General features: G+C 48.8%; 1 protein-coding gene across 1 annotated transcript; it reads right to left on the reverse strand.

Annotated features, from left to right (window-relative positions):
• Positions 1-2,540: 2,540 nt before the first annotated feature.
• LOC116869888 (tubulin beta-2B chain) lies at positions 2,541-5,756 on the reverse strand. The gene is made up of 4 exons (XM_032861473.1): positions 5,578-5,756; positions 4,631-4,739; positions 4,219-4,329; positions 2,541-3,862 (listed from the first exon to the last, which is right to left on the reverse strand). Exons 1-4 carry the CDS (start codon positions 5,632-5,634, stop codon positions 2,802-2,804), a joined length of 1,338 nt encoding a protein of 445 aa, XP_032717364.1. The 5' UTR covers positions 5,635-5,756; the 3' UTR covers positions 2,541-2,801.
• Positions 5,757-23,072: the final 17,316 nt, after the last annotated feature.

Consider the following 23,072-nt stretch of genomic DNA (forward strand, 5'->3'; position numbering starts at 1 on the left):
AATAACCATGCCCCGAAGAATATCTTGCAATCAGAATTACATTAGGATATTGTATATATGGTATTTTTAGAACCAGGAAATTCAGCATAGTCTGTCAAACAGTGACCCCACTAGAAACAAAAGCCCTTCAGCACTTATCTCTGCCCAACCCATCCAGGGATGTTAAGCTACAGACCGAGGGACATCTTTGAGTTTTCTTCTGGAAGCCAGGGACTTTCTCTTTCCTTTCAAGTGGCCTTGTACATAACAGGACCTGAGAGAGGCAGCTGTAGAGAAAAGAACGCTAAGTCCACGATCTGATTTGTATGGAAAAAATTAAGCGATGTTAGACAAGACTCTGAGCCTCAACCTCTTTCCTTACAAAGTAAGGAGGTCAAACCAGATGACCTCTTAAGGTTGCTTTTGGTTCAAACTTCTATTAATCTAGCAACCTTGTGATGAAACGGAAAATCTAACATAGTCTAAGATCATCTCTGGGTCTGGTGTAGAGGTGCAGGCAAAAATTTGGAACATATGTTACTGTTCCTTCTGGACTCTTGGGAAAACCTTAAGGCAACTCCAGCTCCTCCTCCCTCATCCTAATCTTCAAATTTTTATCACATCCCAATACCTGTTATAATTTGGATGCTGCATCTGCCTCAAAGTGAATATCCTCCTGGTGGTACATCGGGGAGTGATAGAACATTTCCTTTGTAAAGGGTTGAACACACACACACACACCACCCCCCTGCCCACCACCACCACCATGACCATGACCATCACTCCAAATTCCATCACACAATGGTAATGTAACAAAGGAAACTAAGAGTTTCCAAAAGAATCTTTTAATCTAAGTGTTAGTCCGCATTTTCTTGTTTTTGAACTGTTTTCCTAAGCATGCATTTCAAGTCATCTTGTACAACTGTGCTTTGAAAGCTTTGCCCCGGAGCATCTGCTTGACAGGTCAGTCTGGCACCTGCTGTTTTAATCACGCTGAAGTGAGGCTCTAGCCGTGTGCACACGTGCGTATGCTGACAGGCTAGCAGGCTGGCCTGCCGGCTGCCTGCCTGTCCCCCTCTCACAAGGTGGGAAAGAGAAGCAGGATACTTACAGTACGCCAACAAGCACCTGGCAGCAATCCCTGCCTTCTCCGAAGTAACCGATCATGAGTCTGACAGGTTGTGGGGAGCGCATGGCCAAGGATCCAGGGGGCCCTGGCAGCTGACCCAATATTCAGGGCATTAAAAACCAATGTTACCCTTCAATTAAGTTGTTGGAAGCTTTACACCAGCTCAGCATGAATGGCACCAGCCAGTTCACTGTTGAATATAGAAAATTGAAGAAGTCACTGACTCTGATTCATTTGACCCTACTCGTCACTAGGTCTAGTTTTTATAATAGCCAATACTTGTAAACTGTTGCTCTTTTCCATTTTGGAGGCCATTTTAACATTATGTAGATACTGTTCACACTTTCCCTTGGAACCGTCTTCATATATTCTTCAGCCTCTTTAATGTGGAAATCCCTTATCCAACTCTCATTTTTTCTTTTAAAAAACATTGATGCAGTAGAACCAACTAGAATGAAATAAATATAGGGCCAGATTTAGAGTAATATTTTTTCCTAATTTTGCATTTGTCTAAACGTTAGAAAAATCCTAAGCCTACATTTTTTTAATCCTATATGGGTATGTAAATAAATGTACATTTGTTTATAACTTAACACTCCACTTCTGCTTCCCAGATGAGAAACCGACTCGCCCAATCTAAGATAGAACGTGGTGCAATGGGGGCAGAAAATCTCCACAGAAAAATTTGCAGGATAGCTGGTCTCATATACACAATGATATATGCACAAAATTATTCACTGGGGCACTATGAAAAAAAAAAAAGCATAGACAACCTACATGGCCATAGGTAGGAAACCAGTGAAATAAAGTATGGCAAGATTATATAATGGGTACTGTGGGAAGCTCTGTGTTTTAAACATACTGTTCAGTGAAGGAAAGAGGCAGCACAACAGTGTTACTATCATCATAAGATGTGTGAAGAGAGAAAAAAAGGGAATAAGCTACATCCATTTGAAGATAAATGGAACATTTCTGCAAGGATGCCGGAGAGACAACAGTGGTAAGAATGGTTCCCCTCCAGGGAGGAAAACTGTAGCAAGGAGGAAGAGACTTCCTTTCCACTCTCTATCCTTTAGAATTGTGTGCTCTATGCAAGTAGTAACTATTCAAAAAAAAAAAAAAATTCTTTTTAAGAAGTAAAGATATAGAAGGATTTCTAAACAAAATTACACTTAGTCTGCTTTCAAGGAGGTATGCTTTCGACTAATAAAATATTTAAGGGTATTTACAGATTCGCACTGATGTCACATCTTATATTGGGTATGACTGTGGTTGGTTGGTTTTCCCATAACAACAGAGTAAATTCATTTGAACTTTTACCTATCCCTCCCCTTTTCTAGAGGAAGAATTTAATATGATGTGTTCTGAAAGTTAACAGGCAATACCATAATAAAGAAGTCAAAAAGGAGAAGAAGGAGACAGAAGAGAGGACACCATTAGGACACAAACGTTTATGTGATTTTAGCCATTACAACAGTAGTTCAGAAATATCTCAAATGTTACATTGATGTCATCAATATTACAAAAAGAAAAAAAAAATGACAGGCAACAGTGAAGAGCACCAGAGAACCAGCGCACACACCTAGAGAAGACCATGCTTCTTTCCTTCAACTGCCAAGAGATTTTCACCACTAAGCCCCCCTCCCCCGTGCTTTCCTTCTGGACTTGCCCTAACCTGCTTTCCTTCGTGACTTTAAGCCTCGTCCTCGCCCTCCTCCTCCTCGAACTCCCCCTGTTCATCGGCCGTGGCGTCCTGGTACTGCTGGTACTCGGACACCAGGTCGTTCATGTTGCTCTCGGCCTCGGTGAACTCCATCTCATCCATGCCCTCGCCCGTGTACCAGTGCAGGAAGGCCTTGCGCCGGAACATGGCGGTGAACTGCTCCGAGATGCGCTTGAACAGCTCCTGGATGGCCGTGCTGTTGCCGATGAAGGTGGCCGACATCTTGAGGCCGCGCGGCGGGATGTCGCACACGGCCGTCTTCACGTTGTTGGGGATCCACTCGACGAAGTAGCTGCTGTTCTTGTTCTGCACGTTGAGCATCTGCTCGTCCACCTCCTTCATGGACATGCGGCCGCGGAAGATGGCGGCCACGGTCAGGTAGCGGCCGTGGCGCGGGTCGCAGGCGGCCATCATGTTCTTGGAGTCGAACATCTGCTGCGTGAGCTCGGGCACCGTGAGCGCGCGGTACTGCTGGCTGCCCCGGCTGGTCAGGGGGGCGAAGCCGGGCATGAAGAAGTGCAGGCGCGGGAAGGGCACCATGTTCACGGCCAGCTTGCGCAGGTCGGCGTTCAGCTGGCCCGGGAAGCGCAGGCAGGTGGTGACGCCGCTCATGGTGGCCGACACCAGGTGGTTGAGGTCTCCGTACGTGGGGGTGGTCAGTTTCAGGGTGCGGAAGCAGATGTCGTACAGGGCCTCGTTGTCGATGCAGTAGGTCTCATCCGTGTTCTCCACCAGCTGGTGCACGGACAGGGTGGCGTTGTAGGGCTCGACCACCGTGTCGGACACCTTGGGCGAGGGCATGACGCTGAAGGTGTTCATGATGCGGTCTGGGTACTCCTCCCGGATCTTGCTGATGAGCAGCGTGCCCATCCCGGACCCCGTGCCGCCCCCCAGCGAGTGGGTCAGCTGGAAGCCCTGCAGACAGTCACAGCTCTCTGACTCCTTCCTCACCACGTCCAGGACCGAGTCCACCAGTTCGGCTCCCTCTGTGTAGTGACCCTTTGCCCAGTTGTTTCCGGCACCACTCTGGCCTGCCAGAGGGAGACACTTTATAAGTCACTGATGACTGGATTAAATTCTTTTTTACCTTAAACCCCTTAATATAGATCAATGAGTCAATGTTCAGATAAGATTATCTCACATTACCACCAAAATGGCCAGCCATTAAAATATTTGGTTAGAGATATAATTATAAACAAGGAAGGCCAGAAATACCTGGCTATTAAAGGTTGAAAGGTAAATTTGTTTTAGATTATATTAAGACTGAATGGGCCCACAAGGGGATGTTCTTCATACAGTACTCTCCCTTAGGCGGCCATACGCCTCCACCCTGAGCTGTACTGTGTCAAATGAGCCTCCCATGCCATCAGCCATGTCAGTCACTCACCAAACACGAAGTTGTCCGGCCTGAAGATCTGGCCGAATGGCCCAGACCTGACGGAGTCCATGGTGCCCGGCTCCAGGTCCACCAGGATGGCCCGGGGAACGTACTTGTTACCTGGAGGGAACACAGCTAGACTTAAATGTGCAAGCAGAGAGTTCTAAAGAGAAAGCCTTTTTTCCCCTTTTGCAGGCACTACTGTTGTCCCCAAATAAAGAAGGACACAGAACCCATCACATTCTCAAAGGCCTTGGTTGTGAACGCGCCCCCCGCCCCCCGGAAATGCTCCAGTAAAACAGTGGGAATCTTAAATCCGCTGGTCCACCCTCCCCTGGGGCCACACTCCTGGAGTAAGTCCTGGGGACAGGAGAGTAAAAAATTGAAATGGGGGAGGGGGGCGTGCCGGCAAAGCAATTACCAGTGGCTTCATTGTAGTACACATTGATTCTCTCCAGCTGCAAATCACTGTCTCCATGGTAACTGCCAGTGGGGTCGATCCCATGCTCATCACTGATGACCTCCCAAAACTAAGACACAGAAAAAGTTTGCATTTAGCCATGCCCAGCCCTCAAAGGGGAAATGAGTCTCACAATAAAAAGCCGCCGACTCAGTTCCAAAAACCCCAGGTTTCAGGCAGCGTGACCCGGCTCAGCCGTAAGGCTTGTAGCGTGCATGGTCAGAAAGTTGAAATTGGGCGTTTCCCTGGCGAACAGCTGCCGGCGGCAGGAGGCGGGGGTCCCTTCGGGTGGCGGTGGGCGGGGAGGGTTAGAGCCGCAAGCCGAGGGCTCGCGCGGCCGCGGGGTTTCTCGCTCAGAGTCGCAGCTGCGGGCGGCGGCGGGAGGCGGGCGCTCAGGGACTCCAGGCAGCGCAGAGGGGGTGGGCTGGGGAGCAGGGAAAGGAGGGAACGGAAGGAGGGTGGTTTGAGATTCAAAGCACGTCCAGAGACCTCAAGACAATCGCTCTTCTCCCCTCCCCCACAGCTCGACTGCGGGTCTAGCGGATAAAACCATTTCTACCCGCGTCCGGGCCCCTCCTGTAAACCCGTGCGCACAACCTCGCGGACACACCCGCGCCTTCTCCAGGCAAGCTTGCCTGGCCAAGGGAGGAGCAGGGGATAAGCGGGCGCCGAGGAGTGGCCGGGATTCCAAATGAGTTACAGCAAAAATGAAAGCGAGATTCCTCCCCCCAACCCCCACCAAGTCTCCTCCGAGCCCACGCCCCACACGGACGCACAAAGCTGCCGGGAAGGTCTGTGCCTGGGGAGCCCTGTGCCTGCTCAGGTCGAGGCTTTCGCGGAGGAACTCCGAGGGCCTTCAAGCCGGGGCACCCCACCCCTCTGGACCCCTCCCCTCCCGGCGCGCCCACCTTGGCGCCGATCTGGTTGCCGCACTGGCCCGCCTGGATATGCACGATCTCACGCATGGTGCTTGCTAGCTTCTTCGGCTCTTGTCGGCGTCTGGTCAGTCTGTCCCGTCCTCCCTTAAACACCCACTGTGGGGTCACCGGCAACGCGCTCGGGAACCTACTGGCTGAGAGCGCCGGCCCGGAGGACTCAGCCTTTTATGCAAGGAGGGTGGGGCGGCCTGCGTAGGCCGCGCCCCCAGCCCGAGCCCCCCAGTCCCCTTCGCTCTAGAGCTCTTCAGGCCCCGCTGACGTAATGCTCCGAGCCCCAAGGACCATCCTGGGGGCTGGACATTGGGCCCGCAGCCAATCAGCACAGGCTTGCGGACCGGGCGAGGAGTGGGGGTTTGGGGTAGTAGGGTGGAGGCGTGGGCATTGTCTAGGACTTGGGGCGGGGGGAGGTGAAAGAGCTGGGAACTGAGAATTGGGGGGTAGGTGAAGGAACTGAGGGTGGGAGGGTGGCGAAGCGAGGGCGACCCCTGTGGCAGGCCGGTGGGGGGTGGGGAGAGCTGGCACTGGATGGGGTGAGCAGAGACTGGAGCAGGTGGAGAGGCCCTCAGGTGCGCTGTGCTCCCGGTGCTGGCAGGTGGAAGGGTAGAGGGTGGCGTAGGTTGCACGGCCAGCGCTGACTGAGACGCCTCCTCGGCCAACGGCCGGAAATCCCTAAGCTACCCGCCCCTGGTGAGACCACTGCCTCTTTCCCCAGCCCTAGAAGGCAAAGACTGTCTAGCGGCCGAACCCTGGTCACACAGAGCCTTGAACGAGCCCGGGAGAAGATTGTGTGTGATCAGGCTGTGGGGTCTGAAGAGCCGTGACCCTGGACCCCCAAATCCCAGGAGCCCCGGGGGACCTTCGTCCTGCCCCCAGCATCCGCCTGCTCTCCGTTTTGTCTCTGTCAAAGGCTTGCTCCCTCTCACTGCGGTTGCTGCATCCAGGGGTGGGGCAACCTCCGCATCCCTTCCAGCCCCATCCTACTCTGTCCAAGAGTCCCCAGCTTCCTGGCTGGTACCAAAGACCCCTCCACCTCTCGGGCTGGCTTTTTGTTTCTTGGGAGTGGATGGGGTGGGTGTGGCTGTCCGCGCACGGGTACAGTTCAGCGGTCAGAACGAGGGTGGGGTCCGGGGGGCGGGGCTGCGGCAGAACAAAGGGCTCACAAATGTATGGGATAACTCCCACAGCCGAGTTTTTAAAAATCACACCCCCGTCGCTCTCCCTCTCTGGGTTTCGTTCATCTATTGTCCAGTAGGGAAATGGGTTCCGCGGGTGATCATCGCCCACTACACCGCTAACACTCTTATCGTTCATCAGGTGCCGGACCCTGAGGCGGCCACGAGGTCCCCAACCTTCGTGCTGTTGGTGGGGATGAGGGACACGCCTAAAAACTGCGGCACAGCGAGGGAGCAGCCATCCGAGACCCTGACGCGCACAGAGCGCGTGCGCAGACTCCGAGGACTGACACTTTCAAATCCGCAGTTTCTAGGTGGTCGAAGGAGATGATTGATCTCTTTGTTACTTTTCGTGTGTATGTATGTGGGGCCTGGGGAGAGGGTGCTCATCCTGCTTGCGTTCAAGGGTAGGAGCGGAAAGGGTAGCTGAAATGTTCACTACTGACCTGGAACCTGGCCCCTGCAATTCTAGGGGTGAAGCGCCCCTCCCCCTCTGGACTCGGGACGGGTCGTCGGCGAGGTGACGTGACCCCTTTTCATCCTCTGGCGAGAAGGGCCGAATGACTCGATTTCCCGTGGGGGAGCGGAGACTGCAGCTGTTGAGTGAGACCCTCCCACAACTATCAGCAAGCTGTCACCGCCTTTCTCTCCCGCTGGGAGGTGGAAGGGGGGCTTTCAACTCAATTCCAGTGCACAAAGAGAAACCGGGAGAACAAAAGCCCAGCCTCCCCAAACACCCATGGCGCCCAGACTGAACCTTCGGGACAAAATTCCCCAGACGCCGCTTCCCTTCTTGGGGTTAGGATGGGTCGGGCGAGAGGCAGAGGAGCCAGAAGAGCCTCCCACATGCCCCGTTTAAGGGTTCCAAGGACCTAGAACCCCGAGTTTCTAACTCAGCTCCTACAGACGCAGAAGCGTCGAGGGTGAACGATTCCCAAGGTCCCACGGCAAGTTAAAAACAGGGTTCAGGCTGGAATCCCGGCTTGCAGGCGGCCTAGCCCTCGGGGATGGTGACCATTTTCAGGCCAAAAGAGCTGTGGCTGGTGTCCGCACCCGGACCTGGGGGTGGCAGCTCCCGTGGGAGCGAGCCGCGCGGGAAGGCCCCTAGCTGGGGCTGCACCCGCGTTCTGTGTAGACGTGCGCCCAGCAGTGATCACCTGGCGGCCAGCGCCAAGGGGCAACCCTGGTACGAGGCACTCCAGGGGCTCTGCTCCAGGCCGGGAAATTTGAGCCGGTCGCCAGCCTCCCTCACCTAACGGTTTATTTGCTCAGCTTCGGTTTCAGAGCCAGATTGCCGCGGAGTGTCGGGTGAAAACTCGAGTCGAGATTATGTGGATACAAGGCCCTTTCCTCTCGGGTTTATTTTAGGGGAGAAGGCTTGGGATACGCGGAGGCTGCAACTCACTCTTCGGAAAGCCCGGATGCCCTCCCTTTCATACCTCTGCGGGTAATTTTGCCCACCCCAGCCTCTGCGGAGCCGGCGCTTTCTGTTAAGGGCTTTACGCCTCTGCATGCCCCCTCCCCTTCCCAATTTGGAATTACGCTGCTGCACATTTTTATTTTCGCAAGAAGCTGATTTTGTGTCGGAAGGCTGAGCGTTGATGACAGCCAAATCTTTCCCCGGCTCTTTCGGTTTATCTGCTGCTAATCCTTATCAGCTTTATTCCGTACAGCTCCCGAGGAGAGGCTAGTAAGGAGCCTCCCGAGCATAAATAGATTCGGTCTCTGTGGGGTCCTCCAGCCTTTCTTTTTGTGAATTATACACAATTCTTCTCCACCTAGGTTATTGTATATCAGACGTGAAAGGTGTCAGGACAATATATTTCACCTTCACTTACAGGCTATTAGCTTTAATCATTTACCAGTATTTCTAAAATTTCCCTTCCACAGACAGTTGTAGAAATAAGGCAGCATAAAATAAAATCCAACATTTATTTTATGCCTAACAGATTGGGTGGCTGAGGTTGAGTGAGATATCCCTGAGGCTAATAAAGCTCTCACAATATTCAGAGTATATTCAATGGCAAATCCTCAAGTGATTTTACATTTCTCTATGATTACACACAGAGTCATTGTTTTAATTAATTGAAGTCTGATAGGGAGCATTGTACTGCTGATTTGGTAGTGAATTTTTAAAAGCATTGTTTTCTTAAAGCAAGTTTTTTTGTTTGTTTGTTTGTTTTTGTTTTTAACACGCTGAAATAACAAGACATATAGCTTTGCGGTTTCCTTACTGCCTGCCTGCATTCACCACTTAATACACAGCCCCAATCCGGGGTAGCCAGACAGCCTCCTCCGCGGCGAGCTGCACGCGGTTTCCTAGGCAACCGACACTTGGCCAATGAATGAAGAGGAATTGAAAGAGATTGCAAATCCATCATTATTTCCTTTTTTCCGCCCTTCTCAATACTATCCAGCTAGAAATATTGGAAAGCTACCAGTCCGAATATCGACGTAAAGAAGTCGAATGCCCAGAGGAAGGGGTCGCAACCCCATAGCGTGACTGAGACGAGGAGGTGGTGCACTGGCTCCCTGGGCCCCACCGAGACCTCAGCTTTCTCAGCTTTGTCACTGTCTCTGTTCCTATGCCACTGTCCTCCCTCTTTTCTCTCCCAGGCCTTCCCCTTCCCTGATGAGGAGCCGGCAGCTCCCGGGAGAGCTGCTCTGGTGCTCTTTAGTCCGGGGGTTGCCGGGCTGGGAGTCTCAGAGCCCCTGCCCTTCCGAGATCCTGGGGCTCCCGGGGAACCAGCCGGCCCAGGTAACAAAAGACTAGAATGAGCAGGGAAAATTCTGAGTCCATGAGTGCGGGGCAGTGCGGAGATATTCACTTTTGTTTCTCGGTAAGGCTGGCTGTGTTCCCGTTGTCCGAGTTCGAATTTGGGTTAAAATGGCCTCAGTCCCCGCGGAGAGCGCTGAGTTTTCACCAGAGAGTTGCCTTCTTTGTCATACAAAGGGACAGAGGGAGTAGAGCCCAGGCTTTCCGAGGCACCGCCTCCCTTTTATAAGCAGCCTCTCCTCCCCCACAGTATCTGTGCGATCCTTGGGCGGGGGGAGAGCGAGCCGGAGAATGCTCGCTCTGGGAATCCTAGGTAAATGGCATCTCACCACCCAGAGCCGGACTGTGCAGAAAACAGAAACAGAGAAGTAGAAAGTCGCCTTAAATGGGAACATTACAGAATGCTAAGATCGACAGGATGTCTCTTGCAAGGTGTAGTGTGAAGTCCACAAATTTATAAACAAATCCCTTATGAAATGAACTGAGCGCACTAGCGCAAATAGGTTTCCGGAGCCATTTTCAGAGTCAGCGGTAGATGCTGTGGACTAACGGGCTCGAAGGTCTGCCTCCCCACCTTCGGGGCTGTTCCACCAGCAGCTGCTGCTCAGCACGGTCTAGGCAGCTCCCTCTTAGTCTTGTACTTCTACTCCGAGACCTTTGCTTGCCATTGAAATAAAATTAAAACTGTGTATTGAGGGGCATCTGGGTGACTCAGTTGGTGAAGCCTTTGATTCTTGATCTCAGCTCAGGTCTTGGTCCCAGGGTCATGAGTTCAATCCCAGTGTTTGGCTCCATGTGAGGCATGGAACCTACTTTAAAAAAAAAAAAAAAAAGGAATGAAACAAAAACCCCTCTGTATTCTGATAGATATACAGGTCCTCGTGGTAACACCCTTTGTCTCTTGGACTGAGATGCCTGGTGGATATTAACTACATCTTCACTGAGAAAGGAAACAGGTCAGCTTCTGAACAGGAACTCTTAAGGGCTTGACATGCCGAGCCCATATGTCAGTGCCACCACATATCCGTGGTGTATTTTCAAAAAAATAATGCATTAAGGGAATCTCCGGGAAAACTCACTACCTCTTTCAAAATAACCCTGTAGAAAGGAAACTCACTAAGAGATACTATTTATCACATATACCCAGAAGACTTGAAAGCAGAATTTCAAAGAGATATTTGAATACCCATGTTCACAGCGACATTATCTACAACAGCAAAAGGGTGGAAGAACTTAAGTGCTCATTGACAGACGAAATAAAATGTGGCGTACACATACAAAGGAGTATCACTCAGCTTTTAAAAAAAGGAAATCCCGACACAACATGGATGAATGAACGTTGAAGCCATGAGGCTAAGGAAATAAACCAGCTCTCAGAAGACAAATGTTATATGATTTCACATATATGAAGTCTGTAGAATAGTCAGATTCATAGAGTGAGAAAGAATGGTGGCGGGGGGGTTGTTGCCAGGAGCTGAGGGGAGGGGATAATGGGGAGTTCATGTTTAATGTAGACAGTTTCAGTTTTACAAGATGAAAAGAGTTCCGGAGATAGATGGTGGTGATGGCTGCATAACATTTAGAGAAGGTACTTAATACCACGGAATTCATACTTAATGATGGCTAAGATGATACGTTTTGTGTTTTGTGCATTTCACCAGAGTTGAAAATAAAAAACAACAACAACAACACAGGATTAGTTTCTTAGCATCTCTTAAATATTAAATGATATTTTTGTCTACATGCTAATATAGTGCTCTAAGTTTCTCAGTGAAAGGTATATAAGGTTAGATAGATAGATAGATATTCCTAAAACCAAGGACAATGTCATCATTTATCGCTCTTTCTTTTGCAGGTGAACTAGGGAATCCTGGGCCCTGGAGCCTGGAGCCAGCCAGACTGGAAGGAGTCACCGAAGGTTCTTGGTCTTGACACAAGAATGAATTCAAGGACGCAGTACAGTGGATAACTAACAGAAGCAGCAAAGTTCCTTAAAGCAAAAGGTACACTAGCCGAGCTCCAGCTGAAGAGAGAGTTGCTGGCCCTGGGGGTTGGTTTCCTAACTTTTATTGACAGTTGTTAACCAGGGAGCGGAATATTCATTACTTGGGGCAGGAAGCAGGGAGGGTTTCATAGCTTTTTCTTTCTAATTTTGTCAGGGGTTGCCTGTCACTGTGGACAGTAGCTGGCCATGACTTCGTTGCTGCCTCCCTCCCCTACCCCACCCTGTGAGAGCCTGTATAACCGTCTATCTAACCCTTCCCTGGGCCAGTTTACAACTGAAAGTGGTGTCAGAGACAACCAGACTGGTAACTGGACCATGGGATTTCTTTCCTCTACATCTCCACTGACTCCCTATAGCTCGTACTGTCTGGTCCAAACTCTTAACGTAGAATTCAGGTCCTCTGAATCTGGCTGTGATCCATCTTTCCAGGGAAACCGGCCACCCCTCCACCTAGACACAATACGTTCCAGGAGATTTGGACTTGCCCATTGCTCTCTCTTCTAGGCCATGTTCTCTGAGCCATGTTCTAGGCCTGTTCTCTGAGAGCCTCATAAACCTGGAATGGACCTCTCCTTTTCTTCCTCTGGTGACATTTCATTCGTTCTTCATGACGCAGCTCAGCTATCTGTGATCTATCTATCCCCCCAGTTGCCAGGAACAATGAACTGCCTATGCTATGCACACCCAGAAGTTTCTTCCTATGATAGGCGCTGCATTTATTACATGAAAGCAGTGGTCACCAAGATTTCCAGTAGAAAAAGAAAAGTTGAAAGTTGAACATACATTCCCAACATATGTGTATTTATTTACCTTATAATACACATATAAACTTATATGTGTATTGCCATAAGCCAGTATTTCAAGATGTATACACTTAGTATGAGATACTTCATTAATGATACCAGTTTTTCTTTTCTAGAATTTTCTAGATACACTTTTCTAGAATTTTCCATCTTATTTTGGTCAACATCTTTCCACACTTGAGTTCCTCATGGCAGTGTGCCTAAGAGCTTATAGGACCTCCCTTCTCAAGGACTGATATGAGACATGTGACGAGAAGACAGAAGCATCCTGTGAGGACAGCAGTGTCGTCTGGAACACTATTTGAAGAGTAACTTATTTTTCTAGGAAATAGGTATGAAAAGGAGTTTTCATTGTTTCTCTTCACACTACGAAAGATGCTCTTGCCAGTCCCACTCTAACCTTCAGATTAGATTAGAGAAAGTTCTATAGATGCCTCAGATTCCCACTGCTTTGTGACTCCTTGATGTCAGGGACCACACCATGTCTTATTAGCTTTTGTATCTCCCATATTGCCTGGAACTAAGTATAGGCAAAAAAAATAGTCCTTGAGTAAACAAAATACCTCAAAGAGACCGCCACCAGAAAAAACCTGGCTGCTTCTTTTTTTTTTTTTCCCCTTAAGATTCTATTTATTTATTTGTCAGAGAGAGAGAAGTAAAAAGAGAGCACAAGCAGGGGGAGTGACAGGCAGAGGGAGAAGCAGGATCCTTACTGAGCAAGGAGCCCAACACGGGACTTGATCCCAGGACCCTGGGATCATGACCTGAGCTGTAGGCAGATGCTTAACTGACTGAACCATCCAGGCATTCCAACCCGGTTATTTCTAACTTGAAGCAAGAGCAGGTTGTGCTGCACGTAAGAAGTGAGAAACTGTTCTCCTTCTTCATCATTACCTCCCAGCCTAGCCAGGTCAAGTCCCATCCTTCTCAGACTCTGCTGTTCTAGCGGGATGGTGGATATGGTAGGTTCCAAAAACTGGGGCCTTCTCTGGAATGATCTTTCAGTTCCCTCCAAGCAGCTGCCCAGTCCTTCTCTTGTATTTGCACCCTCACTTACCCGCATTGGCAATGCCTGACTGACACTGTTGGGGAAGATTGCCTAAGAGGGCAGAAGGGAAGGAGAGAAGGAACTCAGTTCTTAGAAATCAGCATTGATTGATTGATCGTGTCTTCTTTCTCAGCATATAAATCAGGGCACTTAATCAGATAGCTATCTTCTTGAGCAGGTTTGGAGATGAAAGAACAAAGTGTGTTTCCCCCTCCCAAAAAGAGGAGGAGAAAAAGTGCAAATTCCATCTTTCATGCACCTGGGGAAAGATGAAACAGTCAACTTCCTAGACCTCACCATTAAAGAAAGAATCCTTTGGGATACCCGGAAAAAAGATCAAGTCATTCCCAAAGGTGGAAAAAATACAGTTGTCCCAGACTTATCCAAACAATATTCAATGCTAAAAGATAAGAGAACAATTCTTATAAAAATTTCAGAGACAGTATGTCTCAATATTTGTATATTCAATTATACTGCCTTTCAGTTTTAAAGGTAACAAATATTTTTGAACATAGAAGAACTAAGGAAATATAATATCTGTGAGTCATCATGTGGGAAGAGAAAGGGATTCCAGAGAATGTAGACATAGATCTTAGAAAGGTTGGCTTTTTGGTAGTTCTCTCAAAGAGAGAGTGAATGGTGCCTCCGAATATAGACTAGAAAGAAATACAGCAATCCTTCAGATGGGGGAAGTTCTGCTTCTTTGAATGAAGGATGTTGGAAATGCTATTCCAAGACGCTTGTGGTGACCCTGGCCGAGGGCCTGAGGCTACCAGACCTTTGAGTCTCCTGCAGACTGGAATTATTACTGCCTCACAAGGAATTGGTTGCTAGCCAGTTTATTATGGAAGCTCTTTTCTGCCACAAGGAGCAGAAGATATCAAGTGATGGAACAGCAGACGGCACAGACGGTCAAAAAGATCATGTGACAAAATGAATCCCTAACAAACCGTAAGATTTCAGATAGATGATCAAAGCAACAAAGCCACCTTTGGAAGAGCTCAGAAGGCAAAATAACAGTCTGTCTGAGGTGAGTGGCTGTAGTGACACAGTCAGAGGGCTTGAAGAAAGGAATCACATTGCAGCAGAATGTCTGCTTCTTTGAGAACTAAAGACAGATGCCACATAAAAAAACAAAACAAAACAGGACAAGCTACTGGGAAGTCAAAACTCTACAGAAACATCACATTTTTGTAAGGAATTTTATCAAACTTTCAGAGGTAAAAATATGCTGCAATGAAGTTAAACCAACAAAGGAAAGATGATGTCTAAACTCCACCAGGCTTAAGAAGAAAATGACTAAATTTTTTTTTTTTGAGATTTTATTTATTTATTTGACAGAGAGGTCACAAGTAGGCAGAAAGGCAGGCAGAGAGAGAGGCGGAAGCAGACTCCCCGCTGAGCAGAGAGCCCGATGTGGGGCTTGATCCCAGGACCCTGGGATCATGACCTGAGCTGAAGGCAGAGGCTTAACCCACTGAGCCACCCTCGTGCCCCAAAAGTGACTAAATTTTAAAAAAATATGGAACAGTTATTGTGGAAAGTTGACTGGAATAAGGAACACTCTGTGCTCATCGGACTAATAGTATTGTATGAGAACTCTTAGAAAGACATCTAAGAAGACTTGCTCACAGAGGGAAGGAAATTAAAACTTTAAATCATTACACTGTGTGGTTGAAACAGCGGCAGGTCAGTGGAGTGGGATTTTTTTGTTTTGTTTTTTGTTTTTTTAATCAGAGAAGAAGAAAGATGAAGGGCTCCTAGAAAAATCTTTGCTAAGTCCTTTGTTGCCAGCAGGAGCTGACCAGTGAGGGGTCATTTAGGCATGCCACGTGGCTGCAGTTTTGTTGGAAACCAAAGCATGGCAGAGGAAAATGCTGATTCTTAATGGCCTCTACCTAGAGAAATCTGTGGTTCTCAAAAAGGAGCTGATTCATGACTGGTATAAATAGGATAAGAAACAACAAAAGTTACCAGCTGCAGAAGAAGTGAAAACTTACAAGCAAGGGAATGAAGACACGTTGAATGAATTATGGCCAACAGAGAGCCCTGATAAAACCCCAGACTGTTCTTCATAGTGAGAAAGCTCATGACAGTTGGCACACTGCCCTCGCTGGAGTGGAAGGGGAAATATGCCGGCCTGGGATGGAAATTCATGCAGCTAAACCAGGACGGCCCGGGAGAAATCCTCTTCACCTTGCTTCTCTTCTGCACCCACTGACTTGAGGCACACACAAGCTCTACCCCGTGCCCACATGGATCATGTAGCCAGAGCTCTGAATTTCTCTTCTCTTATGCAAGAGATATGCCCCCAGGTGATTTGTGGATGGTGCTGGGGGATCATATAGGTTTTTAGAATGAAACTCCCTAGGACAGGGGCTCCAGGAGCCTTCATCGATAAAGCCAAGAAACCTCTTGCCTTTTACAGTGATGAGTTTCAAAGATAATGTTGGTGTCAGAACTCCTGGATTTTCAACAGGAAGATGCCCATGGAGTCCACTTGGACACCTGCTCCCTGCACGTGGTTTCTGGGCCTCTGTGCCCTCTTCCACGCCTCATTTCTGTGGGGCTTTTCCTTGAAACTTTCAGAATATTGCACACTCAAAGCAGGCTTTCTCATGGACTTAAGGACATGACTTCCTGCCCTAAAGAGGGTCCGCCTCTTAGAATCGAGGCCCTCACATGCTCTTCTCACCGGAGAAGACCGCTCCACCTGTGGCCCATCCAAGACCAGGGACAAATTGTCTCCACCTCTTGCAAGATTCAAAACTGTCTTCAGGCTCCAGATCTGACCCTCTTCTCGAGGCTGTTTGGAGGACGACTCACAGGCCTCTCTCAGACCTTCACCACGACAACGAATGGACTGTGGGAAACATCCCCTAGGCTTTGACCCATTTCCATTGTACTGTTCTTACTGAATTTTTTATTTGCTTAGGCTGCCCTAAACAAATCGTGCATTTTGGGCCACAAATAAAGAAGACTCTGAAGATAGAGCTAAGACCCAGCCATTTTGTTTTGGTCGCTATAATTTGAGTAACTAGCAAATTAGTGTAAACATTATGAAAATGAAATAACTTTAATAAATACTTTTTAAGTTCAGAAATGTCAAGCTACTGGAAAATGAAGGAGGAAAACCTTACTGTAATTTGAAGTGTGGTGAGGAGGTCCGCTCCTCTACTACCATCCTCCCTCAGAAAGTAGGTGGTCTGGGATGCCACCACCCATGACCCATTCCTTTGTACCCATCGTTGCCTTTATTCTAGAAATGGTTTGAAATCATATGTGCTCCTGACAGTGGTAACATGCTGCTACTTTAAAGGGGCATGGACGACTGTGACCCAGTTTCCCTCAGGATCAGAAGAACCCAGGGAGTGTGGGTTAGGGCACAGTGGGAGGTGAGGTAGGAAAAACTTAGTTCTAGGTATAGGACCAAGTGTGATATACTGGTGCTTTCCCTAGGTGGGCAGAGGAAAAAGGCCTGGAAGGCTTTCCAAGGAAAATGGGATGGCGCTGGCCTCCCCTCCAGGTGAACCAGGAAGCCCACTGTAAGACCCTGACAGCCTTGGAAAGCACAGTTGGCCCTTGAACCCCACAGCATGGGTTTGAACTGTGGGGGTCCACTTACATGTGGATTTTCCCCCAATAAATACAGTGCAGTACTGTCAATAGATTTTCTCTTTCTAAGAATTTTCTGAATAACATTTTCTTCTCTCTAGCTTACATTATTGTTAAAATCCAGCACATAATACATGAGACAAACAAAATATGTGTTCATCGATTGTTTATGATATTGCTAAGGCTTCCAGGTCATTAAGTTGTTGCGGAATCCCTAACCCCTGTGTTGTTCGAGGGCATTGTCTTCCGGCTGGACAGACCCAGTCCATCTTTCAAACAATGTTACAGGCCGTCAAGTTCATCCAACAGATATTTTCTGTGTGCTAAACTGTGTTCTGCCCACCAGAAGGACAGCAGTGCGTGAATCAGCCGTAAACCCTCGCCCTCCTGGGACTAGCACTGCGCTTAGCTTTGCCAACTATCTTCCTTATTTCCTTTCTTGTTCGTTGGTGTTTTTCATCCCATTTTGGTTCTTTTCCATGCCTTCTTCTTTTATTTGCTAAGTAACGTGGGTGATGAGAGGGAGTAATTAAAGGTTACAAAGGACATAGGTGGCGTTGTAATAACACCGTGTCTGGGACAGCTGATTACATGGGTGCAGTTGGGATTATCCAATCTCCCTGCTGCTTTTGGTAAGGACAGGGTTCCAGCCTTTAATACAGCTTCCATTCCTCCCCCACCCCGACTGCTCTGCTTCCTGACCCCTCTCTTTTCTCTGTCTGAATGACCTTAAATTACCTGATAGAGGAAAATGAAGTGACTGATCCTGGGATTTCATTGAAAACAAACAAAGAAACAAATCTTCAGCCTAAAAAATGGTGTCTTTAGTTATTATAGAATCATCACCACTATTAAGGTGACCCCTAAATTTCTGAGAAAATCGTGTTGGAAAACCCAGACTAAACAGCAACCCCCCCCCCCCCGCCAAATATTACTCCTTTATCGACTAGCTGAAGCCAGGACAGAGTAAAGTTTCAATGCTAAATGAATTCTGCCTGCTGGGCTCTTGCTCAGGTCAGATCACATAGAAAGACAAAGATGTATCTACTTTCCTAGACATACTTATTCATTGTCAGCTGAGCCCACAGAAGCTTTGGAAGGTAGGTCCTCTTATCTCGCAACTATTTTCATAATGACCAATTAATGTGGAACACAAGAGGCAGCTTAATCACCCGGAAGGAGAAATGCCCATCCAAATTTGCGTCCCCAGCCTTTCACCCACCAGCTGGGAAACCTTGAGCAAGCCGGCCCACCTGTCTCCCCAGTGCATCTTTCATCTGTAGACGGGAATAATAAGAATAATAACGTGCTTCCTTGAGATGCGATAACATCACCATGGGCTTTGAACTCTTCTCGCCTTGGCACCCAGGGTTCCAGGTGTGTCATTAAAACCACGGGGGTGACACATCTCGGCTGGGTTAACATAGCCCGTGGGGCTGCGCGCTGGAATTTAACCTTGTTGAGTCTCTCTTCTTTCATACCCATGGCCTGCACAAAGGCAACAGAGATTGGATTGAAAATTGTTCATTTGGTCTCACTGAGCTTTGCTTTTTTTCCTCTTTGCCCCACGATCGTCAGTCTCTGGTTCCTGAGCGAGTGTGATATTAGAGAGAGGCTAGGTGCACGGTTTCACCAAACTTGCAGTTTCATTGCACGCATGCGTGTGTGTTCACATGTGGACTGCACACGATGAGCGCTTCCGTTCTGCTTGACCTTCAGGCCCGTCCTCTGTGGTGGAGATGCCTCCCTAATCTTACATACATGAAATGTTTGCATTGTCTTTCCTTTAAATAAACTGTCGCCTGAAGCTGTATTGCCGTAAGTAAACGTACAATCGAATACCATTGTCCTGGCCACGTCTCTACACATATAACATAATCCAACCCAAACCTTTGTTCACCAGTGACTTAATGTACTTTTTTCAGGTCTCTCCAACTACTATGCTTTTTTTTTTTTTCCATTTAGTATGTACACTTTTCCCCTATAATTCTAATATCCAACACTGGTTTATGATACTTTCAGTCTCCTCTTCTGGTCAAACCCCAAGTCCTTCCTCCATCCATAAAGGGTGATTTCTTTCTCTAAGAGAAATGGATTGTTTGGGTGTGCAAGCTTGCCCTGAGTTTGACTCCAGGATGAAATCAGGCCAGGCCATGCATGCTCCCTCCACATCACTCACTAAGCTCTCTTTCTCTCTCTGCATGGGACTCAGGAACAATTTAGAGTTTTCCATCCCTGGAGTGACACCGGTGGCAAGATCCCTGATGGGAGAGGTATGCTATTCTCCTATGAAGTCCCAGACTGACTGTGGAGTATGAAAGCCCGCTTGGAAAAGCTGAGGCTTCAGAATATAGAATGTTCACTGGCAGAACACTTCTAGAAAAGGCATGCATGGAAGGTTTAGATCTGTAAACAAACCCTTAGAGCTCTTTGTCACTCTGCATACCCAGAAAGTGTCCATGTTCCCACGTTCAAGGTGTGCATACCGTCTTTGCAAGCCCTCTTTGCTACATTCCAGCCACCCAGAGAGAGAAAGAGAGAAATAAATCTCCCTAGGTCTCAAATGTAAATTCCTAAAAGGGATTTTATTGGCCCCAGTCTCCAGCCTGGAGGCTCAGAGCCCCCTGGGTGAGCACAGCGAGGAGCCCATTGAAATAACCATGAATTGCAGGGTGGGGGTGGGCTTTTCTGTAAAAGCATGCATTGGGGTGCCGTGGAATGGGTGATGGTGACCACATGGGGGTTTGTATTTGTAGCCGTGAGTAGACAGCACACCCTTACCATACAAGCCAGATTATGGGCCCCATAGCTTATGCCTTTACCCATTACTAGAGTTTGAAGTCGAGCAAGACTTTCGGAAGGCCATACAATGAGCCCCGTGCTCTGCTCTGAGCTCTTAGTGATGAAATTTTGAAAGATACAAAAGGAGCCAGAGAAGAAGGTGTTTCCTCTGCTCTGGGGTTGTCTCCCACCTGCTGCAAGAATTTCCAGGGTGTGCGTTGGGGCAGGACAGATCAGCGGGTGGGTGGGGGGGGAGGTTTCGGGCAGCTTGCCCAGGCTTCAGCCCGGATAGACTTTGACCCACAAATGGCGCGGCATCCATCCCGGAGGCTAAGGACCTCTTTCCGCATGGGCTAGCCGGCAGGTGCATTGGGTATGCATGCTCTGCAGAGAAAATTCATTGCCGTTGGCGTTCTTGCTGGACAACTAGAAATCGGGCCCAGCTAGAGGCCTGGAAGGAAGGGGCAGGCTGGGTGGGATACAGGAGAAGTAACAGGACCAAGGAGTCTGTGACTATGTTACATTCTCATTAACCTGGAGGGAAGCCTTACACCTACTTCCAAGGGGAGCTCGGATTGCACAAAGGGAGCAGAAGAGCAGAGTGGGAAAAGCACAGGTCTGGAATCAAATAGCGAAAAACATCTGGGCCACAGACCTATGAAAGGCAACCTGCGTTTCAATGCTGTTGGAGGAAATATGGAACAAGGGTGTTGAGCAGCGTAAGTGGGAAAGGCTCAGACTGGATTCTCCTCTCAGACCAGCGGCTGTGAGACTGTGAACAAGTTACTTCCCCTTTGGCCCTTGGCCTCCTCAGCCTCCTGATGAGACAATAAGATCTCCTCAAGGCACTGCTTGGGGCCAGAGCTGGGCTGAGGTTTCCCTCCTCATGCCGGTCCTCACAAGCTCTTCCTACCATCCTGAGAAGTTGTTTTGGGGACGAGGGCTTGGGGCCATGGCTTCCAGAGTGCAGAGTTGAGAAAGTGGGCCCTTGACCCCATGGGGCTCTTGGACATAAAGTTGATTAGTTGACTCAGAAGCTAGGAGAACTGTAAAATAGGGTCATGTTAGAGTCAACAGTCATTTGTGACTTGTTCTGGGTTCTTGGAGGAGGATGCGTTATCCTTTGGGCAACAAAGTTCATAGAAGCCCCCCAGGGTGGTGGGTCTTGGTTACATTCCTTCACAAAATGACTGATTTTTCAGGCCAAGGTCATCTTTCTTTTTTCTTTTTAATTACAGCAAACACACATAATACGCATTTACCACCTTAATTGTTTTTAGGGGTATGGCTTGGTGGCATTAAGTACCTTCACTCAATGCTGTGCGACCATCATCACCAGCACCCATCTTTGGAGTCTTCTCAGGTTGCAAAATTAATCTCTGTCCCCACTAAACACTGCTTCCTCCTTCCCCACCCCTCGCCCCTGGCAGCACCCCCCAACGCATTCCACTTCCCAAATCTGAGAATCGGACTACACTAGGAACTCCTTATACATTGGAACCATCCAGAATTTGTACTTTCATAACTGGCTTATTTCACTGAGCAGGATGCCCTCAAGGGTCTTTCGTGTTGTAGCACATGTCCGAATTCCTTTCCTTTTTAAGACGCGGTCGCCTCTCTAAGTGGGTGCCCGGACATTCAGCTGAGAGTTTTCCATCGTATCGGCTCGGGGCATCTTGCTAAATGTGGCTCTGTCCTTTTCTTCCATATTGCTGCTCTTTCTTGGCCAATCACCCTTCTCCCTCTTTGTGTAATAGCTTCCTGAGTGGCTCTGTCTGGGGGGGCCCCTCTTTGTTCTCATGCTGTCCCCACCTTCTCACCTTGCCATTCCTGCATTTGGCTTCCTCCCCCTCTCATGCCGGTGCCCTCCCTGCTCTGCTGGGTCTCCTGCCTTGTCCCTCTGACTCCTCCTCATCCTCCCCTCTGCTCTCTCACCTCTTCCAGGAAGCTCTCCTATCGGCCCCACCTGCCCTTCCGGAGCCTCCGTGAAGTCCCTCTGTTTATATTCAGCCCAGTGCTTGCGGTGCTGCTTTGGAGTTTCTGCTGGTCCTTTTCTTTCACTAAAAAGAACTTTGTCTTCACTTTTTGATATCCTTGGTGCCGGGCACCCAGTAGGAGCTCAACCACGTTTGGAGGATGACCACAGGCACGAGTAGATGAAAAGCTGCTTGGGGACTCACCAGAAGAAGGCTGACCTTCTGTGCCAACCAGGGGCCACCGTTATGATCCGTGGGCTTGCTGGCTGCATTTTATGGACTGAGACTGGCCATAAAGAAGACCCTTCGGGGGAGAAAGACTAAAGTTTGGGTGAATACTGAAGGGGCCTGAATCTATTAGATATGGTCTTAGGCAAAGACAATTCATAGAACAGCTCCTTCGAAGGCCTCCTGCTCTCTGAATCAGTATTCAAATATACATAAAGAGGCGTGAATAGATTTTTCTTTTTTTTAAGATTTTACCGATTTATTTGACAGACAGAGATCACAAGTAGGCAGAGAGGCAGGCAGAGAAAGAGGAAGGGAAGCAGGCTCCCTGCTGAGCAGAGAGCCCTTGGCGGGGCTCCATCCCAGGACCCTGGGACCATGACCTGAGCCGAAGGCAGAAGCTTTAACCCACTGAGCCACCCAAGCGCCCCAGGAGTGAATAGATTCTTAAGCTGTTGAAGGCTGGATTCAAAAAAAAACCTCCAGACCATAGGTGTTCTGCTCGATGCATGTCCTCACGGACACCACCAGCCTTCCAGAAGCCCCTCGAGGTTCTCTCTCCCACCCCCGCCCCCAGATGTAACTGCTGCCCTGACCTCCAGCACCGGGGCTTAGTTTCATCATGTTGGGCCTTTGGAGAAACAGACTCCAACCGTAAGTGCTCTTCTGTGCCTCGCTTCCTTCCGCGAGCTTCGTTCATCCCGTTGCACGTTCACACACACCTCCCACGCGTTCTCAGCTCCTCCGGGGGCTGTGGCGCCGTGGCGCCTGTGGAGGGTGAGCTGAGCCGCGTCTGTGAGCATGTCCTCCCCCCACACAACCCCGTGTGGTTGCCTGTGTGGAGCTGCAGGGTGTGGACAGCTCACAGGAGGTGTGGTCCCCGCTTTCAAGGCCATCTTTGTGTCTCTGCAGCCCTCAGCACAGGGCCCGGAGCACAGATGGCTTCAGTAAATGTTTGCTGAGTGCACCCGATGAATGGACAGTTTGTCACTGGATCTTTTCATTTATCCCTTGGCTTAGTCCCTGACTCCCCTTGAAATACGGCCGCATTCGTGGGCTGC

The sequence above is a fragment of the Lontra canadensis genome, unplaced genomic scaffold (genome assembly GCF_010015895.1).
Source record: "Lontra canadensis isolate GAN:19392208 unplaced genomic scaffold, GSC_riverotter_1.0 scaffold21, whole genome shotgun sequence".
NCBI classification, from domain to species: Eukaryota; Metazoa; Chordata; class Mammalia; order Carnivora; family Mustelidae; genus Lontra; species Lontra canadensis.

Bases quoted from the DNA above. Each gene is read 5' to 3' on its own strand.
- LOC116869888 (XM_032861473.1), bottom strand. From the start codon at position 5,634: ATGCGTGAGATCGTGCATATCCAGGCGGGCCAGTGCGGCAACCAGATC. The intron at 4,740-5,577 runs GTGGGCGCGCCG...TCTGTGTCTTAG, and splicing joins GCAACCAGATCGGCGCCAAG to TTTTGGGAGGTCATCAGTGA. The intron at 3,863-4,218 runs GTGAGTGACTGA...TCCCTCTGGCAG, and splicing joins GCCGGACAACTTCGTGTTTG to GCCAGAGTGGTGCCGGAAAC.